Here is a 10,844-nt window from a genome sequence, read left to right on the forward strand (position 1 = left end):
TATACTGGTTTAGGAGGTTTTCCTGTCACTAGAACAAGCATAAAATTAGAAAGTAAATAACAAATTTTGAAAAGATTCCTTTGAGTGAGGTTTGGAAGTTTAGGTACTTTATATCTAGTCTGGTTGGATAGCTTGCAATCAGGCAGTTCAGGAAATTCCTCACTTAAAACAAACGAAAATATATATTTTATCAATCCTTTGTTAATTTAAAGGGACTGTAAAAGTAAATTTAATCTGACACTCCATGCAAGTATTGCAATGTTTGATTCACAACGATGCCTTTAAAAGCTTTATCAGATCCTGTATGGATAAGATATCCATGATTTTGTTTATTTAAACCGTTTATTTTCATTTGTGGTTTCTCTGCAAAAAAAACTTGAGCATTAAGTGACCATCTTTCCACAGAGGGTCACTTGATATTACGCTTACAGTCCCTTTAATGGTTATTCTAAATGCCAGCCGGCTTCTTTTATTAAAATGAAATAAAATTTGGAAATGATAATGATTAACTTTTTAATACAAACTAATTAACTCAAAATTCTAATTCTGAAATAGATTCAATTCAGATTTATTTTAAAGCTGGAAAAACTGACTATAAAACTTTTACCTGACGAAATAAATTTTCTTTGCTTGTGTTAGAAAAGGTTTTGCTTTTTTATCCGACCCAACTGTTACTCCCACCAATAATCTTTTATCTGAACATTAATAATAATAATGATAAAATGATAAAATGATAAAATGATAAAATGATTAAAAAGTAAGCCTTTGAAAACAGCACACTCATTTTTATAATATATACGCAATTGGTCGTACATTATATTTAGTGCATTAATAAATAAATAAAACAGTCACCCATCTGTCCGAAGAGAGTTTTGGGAAGAGCCCACATCACCGCACCATCCCCAAAGGGAGTAGCGGGGTGTCATTGATGGTTGGCCACACAGGCCAAAGTGTGTACCACCAAGCATGGGTCAAGTTTAATGGCGTACTGCCACAAACCCTCTGCACACTTACCAGTTGCATGAAGGTCCTGTCGGTACCTTTCATGAAAATGATAATACAGTATTATTTTAAGTACTGCTAATGCCAGATGCCTCAGAAGGTACTCCATTAGCTGAAGAATCAACAAGACATTTATGAGATTACTATAATTACTTATTACCGATCATCTCAGAGAACATTCTCCTGTCCATACGGTTCTGAAGCAGACAGCCATGCCTCCAGAATAACAGCCATTTTCCGCCCTCTATCAATTAACTCAGCTTTACCACTTCCATCCCCCCCAAGATAGGCCTTAAGGATCTCACAGTTCGAGCGTAAACCTTTAAGCTTAGCCTTTGTTCTAAACATAGTGATCTTGAGCTTGAGCCGTAACGAGCATAATGCTGGACATGACAATATAACATGGGACTCAGTCAGCTTAACTCTGACACCCATGACCTTACAAAGGGGACACCATACGTGTCTAGCTCCATATCTGTTCTTATACCGATTTCCCAACAGGGCATTACCACCCCGCACCATGTTCATGGTTTTGCTGGCCTTACTGTCAGTTACATGGGGCTGGGGTTTGAACCAAATCCATGGTTGCGGGAGGGTGGCCATGGTTGGCTGTGTACGCAAGACACTGATGACGAACTTCACAGCCCTGTCTGCCATTGCTTTTACCAACACATGCTTTCTCTCGTACTCCATTATCAACCCAATGTCCCTCTGAATTTTCATCCATGACTTAACCCATGGATCACCTTGAGCATCCAGAAGGTGCCTTAGGACTGCTAACAACTTGTCGTTGTTCTTTTCCTTGCAGATATTCCAGATTAGTAGTGCCTGTCTACATTGGATCCTGTGCTCCATGGGCATTAAACCTGCATCACACCAAACCAAAACCCTTGAGGTGGATGCAGGAACCTGGAGGATGAAACGACCCACCATACACTGTATTCGTTCCAGCTCCGCCAACGTTTTCCTGGTGAACACCATTGCTTCCGAGCAAAAAAGTATTGATGGGATGGCACAAGCCTCCCATAGTCGTCTGGCAACCAGTGATCTATCCATTGACCCTCTGGTCAGGTTCATTATTGAGAACGCACAGTTTGTTGCTCTTCTGATGACATCTGATTCGTACTTCCCTACCATTGATCTGCCTCGGACTTGTATGCTGACTCCCAAATACTTGGCAATCAGAATTTCTTCAATTGTTTCCTCCTCCACCTTCCAGAAGCCCTGATTCCTTGAGTTTGTCAGAATGTATGTCTTAGATGTTGAGAGAGTCATTTTCATGTCCTTGCAGAACTGTGACACAATTCTCAATAGCGAAAAACTGATGAATTTTTAAGATTAAATAAATTTAAAAACATTTACCTGGTTAAGTAAAAAACATCGACGGAATAACTTCGCCCTTCGACGGAGAGGATGGTCGCCAGTTGCCGGGTTTTCTTCTCTGCTCCCCGGTTAAAGAAATCTCTTCATAACAGTTCAAAATTAATTTTATATTTACCTTTTAGGATTTCAAAAGAAATGTTTTCAATGTTTTGAAAAATTAATCAAAACAAGATTTCGGTTGATCAGGATGAAGAGATTGAAAATACTAAATAAAGTCTTGAGACGTTTTTTATTGTATTTTCAAACTAACGATGGACTCAATTTCTGAATATCAAAAACAAAATGAAAAAATTCAATGAAGAAAGATGAGAAAAAAGCAAGTTATAAAGAGTGATGCACGTAGCCTTGAATTTGAAACTGTATAAAATGTTACCATCAATAATATAGAAATAATCTTAATGTTAAACTTAGGAAAGAAGAAACACATTGAACGCATTAATAAGAGGGGTGCACGGCGTCCTGAATTTCAATGTATCTAAAATTTGAACATCCCTAAATATCTTCAAATGTAATTTTAAATAAGAAAAATAGTTTCAATGTTAAATTAAATTAAGAAATGTGAGAAAAATTGTATAAGTTTGAAAGTTTCTAGAATGAAAACATCTCTTATATATTTAAATGTATTTTTATAAACAAATGAAAATTAGTTTTAATGTTAAATTAATTTTAAAAGCAAAATGAAAAATAGTTTTAATGTTGAATTAAATAAAGAAAGATAAGAAAAACTGTCAAGTTTAAGTGGGGTGTGCGGCGTCAAGAATTTCAATTTATTTAAAATTTGTACATCGCTAATATAATCGGATGTATTTATAAAAAACAAAATGAGAATTAATTTTCAAATAAAGAAAGATGAGACAAATTGTACGAGTTTAAAAGAAGTTTGCGCGGCGTCAAGAATTTAAAGATATATAAAATTTAAACATCACTAATACACTCAGATGTATTTTTCAAAAAAAATGATAACTTTCAAAAATAATTTTGATGTTGAATAGAATAATGAAAGATGAGACGAAAGAGATCAAAGAGTAGTGCGCGGCGTTCTGAATTTCTAAAATTTGAAAGTCCCTAATGTATTCAGCATCCACTGTTGCAGAAGATATCACAAGTTTCAGGTCACGACGTCTAAATTAAATAAAAATTAAAATAAAAAATAAATAAATAAGTCGGTCATGATAGAATTATAGTCATAATTTTAAGTGCTCCTCTATCTAAAAAGTTGCACGTATGCTTAATTCATATATAAATAAACCCAGCGTTGAAATTTATTAATTTTTTCTCAGACAACTGTTCAAAGAAAGCCGATGTGAATCAAGCCAGACACTCTTTAAATGGAGGGTCACTTAAATTGCGAATTGAAAATAATTTATTAAAAAAATTTAAATAAATTTTAATAAGAGGGGTAAATAAATAAATTTAAATAAATTTTTTTTTCTTTTGAAATCAAGTTGCAAACATAATAGAATTTTTCAAAAAATTTGACAGAATTTAAATCACCTTTTGGATGGAGGGTCACTTATATTGCGAATTCATATTTCATCAGATCAAAAATTATTTATTAAAAAAATTTTTAAAAATTATTTTTTTTAATTTTCAAAATAAATTAAGTTGCAAACGTGATCTAAGAATTTTTCAATTAAAAAAAATGAATTTCACCTTTTTAAAACTTTCTTCAGTAGTCCCATTATAATATCTATTTGTGCAGTTCTCTCATGTACCTAGATAATAATAAGTTTAATTGATAATATTTAAGCTTAAAGGGACTGTCGATGTAATTGCATGGGTCCCTCAGTTTAAAGGGACAGTAAGCTTAATTTCAATTGTGACCCTCTATGCAAAGATGGCATTGTCAGATTTACAGCGGTCCATTTAAAACTCTGTCTGATCTTGTAAAATTTAGATATCCACGTTTTTGTTAATTTAAAATTGTTTATTTTCATTTGGGGTTTCTCTAAGAAAGTGACTGGCGCCACTTAAGCAGAGAATCCGCCGTAAAAATGATCAATTTATAACTAGAAAATAAGAATAACTTCAAAAGTTTTGTTCAGAAAAATGTTTAAAACCTTTAATTTCAAACTCTTAAACTAGAGTTTTAAATGAAATTACGTCGTTGTAAAATTGGCATAAACTATTGTCTGGGTAACATTGAAAAGAAAGTATCGTTTTTTTTACTTAAAAAGAATAAATTTTTTAATTTCTTTTCTTGTGACTGTTGTATAAATCCGCGAGAAATAAGAAAAATGTTTCCCTTTATTTGTGCTCTATTGAAGATCGCGAACCAGGTATTTGGAGGGTTATCATAAAACATATTTAAAAATACAAGAGTTGTACCTCGTCCAGTATTAGAACTGAATACGCATTGAGTAGAGGATCTCCCATCAATTCTCTGTCGGATCAAACACATGGAATATCAGTGAATAAATAAATCAATCAATCATCGAGCAAGCAACCAACCAACAAACCTAACAACCTAACATTTAATTAATCAATGAATTAGGAATTAAAGAATTGATGAACGAAAGGATGACTTGATCAATTAATCAATCAACAAGAGAATTTACTTAGTTCCAAGCTATCAAGGGAAAAATAGAAGATCCCTTTAACGAATAAGTTAATTTTATTTCTACTCCGTAAAAATGCTCACTGCTCAGCCTCATTAACATAAAAGGAAAACATCTTAATAAGGAATCAATCAACAAAGCAAATAATCAATGAATTAACAAAGTTGTTAATAACTCAATCAATTAATCATCCAATAAAACAGCTTGACGAAGAAAAAGCCTTAACCCAGAAATAAAATCAATAACTAATAATCATATCTTTTTTTCAACATCAGTTTGATCCCTGATCAGAATTCCCTCTGTCATAAATTTTATCTTAGTGTGCTCGCGGGAAAAATTCTCGTCAAATCTAAATAAATCGTAATCATAATTTAGGTATATATATATATAAAATGGTTTCTGTCTGCCTGTTAAGTTTGCTTGGCTGTCTAATTTATGATTATGAACTGATTTGCCTCAAATTTTTATTGGGTAGATACAGAACAGGTCTCATACTTTTCTGAGAAATTGGAATCGATTTCCTCCAGCAAAATTTTACATTCTTAGTGACAGTGCGTATATGAAAACGTCATATACACACAAGATTACTTTAATGTTGTCTTCATATTTCACAGTTTTATGGGTCTCACCACAGGTAAGAATGAACATCTACGCTTTTTGAACGATTTTCAAAAATATAACAAAAAATCTGGGTTTTTTTCAATTAAGCTGACTACTACCTTTCTCGTGTCTTACTTTTCGTCCCCAAAAAACTACGAATGTCACAGCACAATTATTAAATGAATTCCTCTTTGAAAAGTGCATAAAACAGTATTATTTCTTTAAACCCTGCCTTCGTACAATGAACATCTATAATTTACATTAGTTAAATAATTTTCAAGCAAATTCAAAAATTATGTAGGCATTAAAATTAAGCTGAATACTTATGTTTTTCTAAAAAAAAATGACGAATGTCACACCATTTTCAAATGGATTCCTGCTTGAAAAGTGTATGACACATGATATAGGCCTCCGCGCAAGCTTTCTTTTGAAAAATGAACATTTACAAATTATTTATATTTTACACTACCATAAATGTATAGGACACAGATATTTCTTTAGGAAGTTTTTGGGCTTAAGTCTATCAACCCTAATGCATCTAAGATGTCTATAATCGTTCTGCAGATCTGCACATCCAGAGTCAGTGACAAAAACCTCGGCAAGTCACATTATAACTTTTTAACTCTCAGTTGATTGTTTAAAACCCCTCTGACATTATTACCTAGAATGGCCATCTTAGAGTTTCTCGAAAAAATATTAATGAAAAAAATTAACAAACTAATCTTCGGTTTTCCTTGTAGATCTTTTTTTATTTCCTTAATCAATAACAAACCGAAAATTAATTGTAAGAAGTTTCAAATTGCCAAAAATAAAATTAAAATATTCAAATGTAATCTTTAATATTACGACCAAATTGGGATATCTTACAAAACTTCGAATGGACGAAATGGCCGCCGGTACAAAAAAATTAAAAATCATTTTGACATTTAAATTATACTGAATTCTGTCAATATATTTTTCTAATAAAAAAACTTGGAATGTCACAGCATTTGTATTGAAAGGGACTGCAGTATGCGGAATTTTAGCTGACCCTCCACGCAATGGTAGCAATGCCCAGCACCCTTCAAGCCTTTATCTCATCAAAAATGTAGAAGGTAACGTTAATTTTTCTGTCTCGAAAAGTGTGAATTTTTCCCATGTTCCTCATAAGCAAGAAATGCACAAGTAACTTTTGCAGGGAAACCACAAGTGAAAATAAGCAGTTTAAAGAAACAAAATCATGGATATCTAATTCATACTTGATCAGACAAAGCTTTTAAGGGTACCATTGTAAATCGTGAATTGCCATCTTTGCATGAAGGGTCACTTGAAATTACGATAACAATGAATTTATGTTAGAAAATTTGTGCATGACACGTGATCTAAGCCTTCTACCAAGCCTTCTTTCGAACAAAGAATATTGAATAGAATATTTTTTTCAAATTAATTACAGGATTTTCAGAACGAGAAGATTATGCAGGCATTTACATTAAACTGCCTAATAACCATTTCTTTTACGCCACTTTTACTTAAAACAATTTCTTCCGATTATTTCTAGAGACACTTATTATATATTTTGTTGGGAGGTGAGGCAGGAGGGAGGGGGATAAAATGTTATTACCTTTCCCGCATTTGTGTATCCAGCCTCAAGAATGTACTGTGGCAGTTGGGTTGACTTCCCACAACCTGTTTCTCCAACAACAACAACAACCTGTAAACAACAATACAAAAACTACCTCTCTAAACAACAAAAACAACAACCTGTAAAAACAACGTTCAGAAACTACCTCTAAACAACAAAAATCTGAAAACAACATTAAAAAACTTACTCTTCGCAGAATTAGGCGAGAAAAAAAAGCTAGTTTTAGTGGAAAATAAATATTTTTTTATGAAAAAATATCAAAAAAGAACACGTATCAAAAGAATCAAAAGGATGAAAAAACCTTTCCTTTTGATTTCCAATTTATCATTTTTCCCCCAGATTATCAAAAATCACCCCCCCTTGAAATGGTAAACACATTAGACACTTTATTCAGACGAACAACTTGTCTATTGTAAATAGAGATCAGGACAGATGTCAAGGAATATTTACAAGAATTACCCCCCCCTCCCATCAATTATTAAAATTGTATAATCCTAGACTTTCTATGTCCCCTCCACTCCCCCTTTGTAAACTTGAGTGTGAACGCTGCCTGCATGGAATGATGATCATCACCGGTTACCGAAGAGGAATTAAATTAATCCGTAGAATCCGTAGGATCTGCATAATATGGAGATAAATACATGATCCCGAGAATCCCGACACAAAAGTTCTGACTTTTATAATTTTTATTACCACGTATTTCAGAATTTCAGAATAATAATAATAATAATAATAATCGCTGTCAAACCTTCAATACAAAAACATGTTTTTGTCAATATTCTTAAATAATCTTCTACTATACATCTCTTATCTACTTAAAGGGACTGTCGACATTATTTTAAACGACATTTCACTAACAATTTAAACCGTAATCTTAAACCTTGGTCTGAATAGCATTGAGCAACTTCCTTCATTGTTTCTATTGCTTAATGTCTATAAATCAGCAATTCACTTGTAGAAAACAAATTACATTTTGACATCAATTCTAGAGCGTGTCTTCATCATTTATATGCGTAGACGAAGGTTTACAGGGTGCCGTAGAAAACTGGGCATTAAAATTACGTGTTCACACTTTACCACAGTCTACACTCTACAGTCCCTTTAACCTTTTTCACAGAACAATCTTTTAAACAGAACAACAACAATAAAATAATACCCAATTATTTCTTTCATAGTACTTGAAATCAGAAATGACGACAGCCCCACTTTATTCAGACCCCTCCCTTCCATATAATCCTTATACAGCCTCATTTAATTGAATTCCAATTTAATCTAGTACTAATTCTACGTATTATTGATATCTCCTCATAAAAATATGCTTTTTATTGTATATTCATTACATTATTTCAGAAACTATAAATTTGAATTTAATACATGTTGCGTCGAACGTACTAAAATGTATGAAATAAAATGTTTTTTAAAAGTTTTCAAGTTAAACCCCGTTTGAAGTGTATATATTTTTACTTTATATATCATTCCCATTTCCCTACCCCCACCCCCACCCCCAAGCACATTTCTTAAAAATTTTATTCACTCCTGAAGGTAATGTCTCATTATTGATTATTCTCTTTTTCTTTTTACTCTACTATTTTCAGCTTGAATTTTTTAAAAATACCTCCTTAATAAAGTGAAATATAAAGCTCCAACTGGAGCACTGAGAATGAAGATAAGATTGAGCAGAAGAACATAAAATCAGAGAGACTAATTGTTTAAAGGAGCAAGTGAACTCCAATTGGAAAAGCTGCAGGCCCGATTAACAACGGTCCTCTGAAAATCTTTTTGTGAGCTATTTCCTTCTTTATCCAAGATGTATATTGCATGAATCCGCAAATCACTTTTAAAGAAATCCTGCACAAATAGAAAAATAAGAATATCCTCATCATTATTGCTCAAAACCATTGTTTGAAGAGTACTGTTGTGAATCAGACGATGAAATTAGGTTTACACTCTACAGTCCCTTTAAACCAAAAAAAAAGTTTGGCTCTAACCTGGTGTTTTTCTAGAAGATAGAAAAGGGAATGTTTTGTTTTGTAGACAGGAAGTTTCTGTCTCTGAGCATCAAGATGTAATCCTAGGAACAGAAAATATAACAAAATTGAAGAATTCTGCCAATAAATTTTGAGGAGTATAGGGGAATTGTTTATAACTTTCAAATTATTTTTGGCTTAATAAAGGTTTCACAAAATCTACAATATCCAACATATTTGTAATCTCTTGAAGTTTGCATAAATACCAACACGAATAAAATTCTAATTTTCAATTTAACGAACTAGTCGAAAAATTGTTTCAAGGTTGGAACTTTTATAGGTAAATTCCTAGAGAACGATTTTTGCCCCCCCCCCCCCCCCCCCCCCCTCCTATCAGTTTTTTACATGGATCTAATACGTCAGACATTGATATACTTGACCATGTGGCCGCAGCGCTCGGCCCAGAAAGTGTCTTAACTAACCTAACCCTAAATAATACTAAATAAATACTAATTTGGTCATGTACAAAATTGATATGAGGGGGACATCGTTCACTAGGACAGACTACTTTTATATGGTGCATCTTTTTTCTTGGACGCCTGTCTGTTGGCCCTTTTAATCTTGAGGATATTGAAGAAGAATTGGATTAATCCGTAATCTTCATACAATACAAAAGTTCTGACTTTAAATCCATTTCTTCATCTTAGACACGTAACACTTTACATATTTTTGTTAAATGTTTGAAAACGGAAGAAAACGATTGAAACTTTCTTTTCGGACGAAATAGCACAAATGGAAAATTTTTGATTAAGTGATACTTGAATTTACTATTGCATAATATATATAAAACCTGTTATAACTATCCAGGGGTGTGTCTTAATATGAATTACATACACCCCCCAACTTAAGAAGATAATTCTGAAGAAAAAAATTTTGAGGCTATAATTAGACAATAAAAGGCAACTATTTTCCTACTTTATGATTTAATTTACACAAGAATTCATTAATTTATTCTCTAAATATAATTAATTTTCCCTAATTCAGCGAATAAAATCCTTAATAACTTTTGGGAGAAAAGAAATGATTTTCTAAAGGGGGGGAATTATTTTTTGAGAAAATACACACCCCTGAAAAATCAAAATATTATATGATCCATCCCTGGGTTTTGATTGTAGATAAATGTGGTTTGAGAGGTTTGAAGGATATCCTGACGATCAATCTTAAACGAGTAATCATCATCGTCATCATCCTGAATACATACAGATATTATTTTATATTACAATTCAATTAATTAAAAATCTTATACTAGGACAGACCCCTTGTCTTTAATCATGTTAAATATAACCTTCGGCCGCAAGAAACCTGCACCCCCAGTCATCTTTCTTCTTTCACTTTTTCTTGGTTTCTCAACAGTTTTATCTTTTAAAAAAAAACATTAAATAAGAACTTGTCTTATTATGTAACGTTTATACCTAAAAAGCATTTAACTTTAATATTTAAACGGCATGAAAAACTACTTTTAAACTAGCATGAGCTTGAAACCAAAATTTTGAACTAAATAAAGACTGGTTTGGCTATTCCATTGAAATTTTGTAATTGTAGATCAAAAACGTTCAGAAGTCAAAATGACTATTGAGCCATGGTCGATTGCCGCGTCGTATTCTTAAATCCAATTTTTTTATTAAAAAAAAACAATAAAAAATATTTTATGTG

General features: G+C 32.4%; 2 protein-coding genes across 2 annotated transcripts; both read right to left on the bottom strand.

Moving 5' to 3' along the window:
- Positions 1-79: 79 nt before the first annotated feature.
- Positions 80-5,290, bottom strand: LOC111715075 (uncharacterized). The gene is made up of 7 exons (XM_023490327.1): positions 5,227-5,290; positions 4,714-4,768; positions 4,039-4,100; positions 3,451-3,507; positions 2,365-2,466; positions 608-2,323; positions 80-162 (listed from the first exon to the last, which is right to left on the bottom strand). The coding sequence occupies exons 1-6, from the start codon at positions 5,247-5,249 to the stop codon at positions 1,171-1,173; spliced, it is 1,452 nt and encodes a 483-aa protein (XP_023346095.1). The 5' UTR covers positions 5,250-5,290; the 3' UTR covers positions 80-162; positions 608-1,170.
- Positions 5,291-7,074: 1,784 nt separating this feature from the next.
- LOC111715074 (probable ATP-dependent RNA helicase DHX35) lies at positions 7,075-10,740 on the bottom strand. The gene is made up of 4 exons (XM_023490326.1): positions 10,477-10,740; positions 10,290-10,380; positions 9,153-9,235; positions 7,075-7,233 (listed from the first exon to the last, which is right to left on the bottom strand). Exons 1-4 carry the CDS (start codon positions 10,507-10,509, stop codon positions 7,090-7,092), a joined length of 351 nt encoding a protein of 116 aa, XP_023346094.1. The 5' UTR covers positions 10,510-10,740; the 3' UTR covers positions 7,075-7,089.
- Positions 10,741-10,844: the final 104 nt, after the last annotated feature.

This window comes from Eurytemora carolleeae, unplaced genomic scaffold, assembly GCF_000591075.1.
Source record: "Eurytemora carolleeae unplaced genomic scaffold, Eaff_2.0 scaffold600, whole genome shotgun sequence".
Lineage (NCBI taxonomy): Eukaryota > Metazoa > Arthropoda > Copepoda > Calanoida > Temoridae > Eurytemora > Eurytemora carolleeae.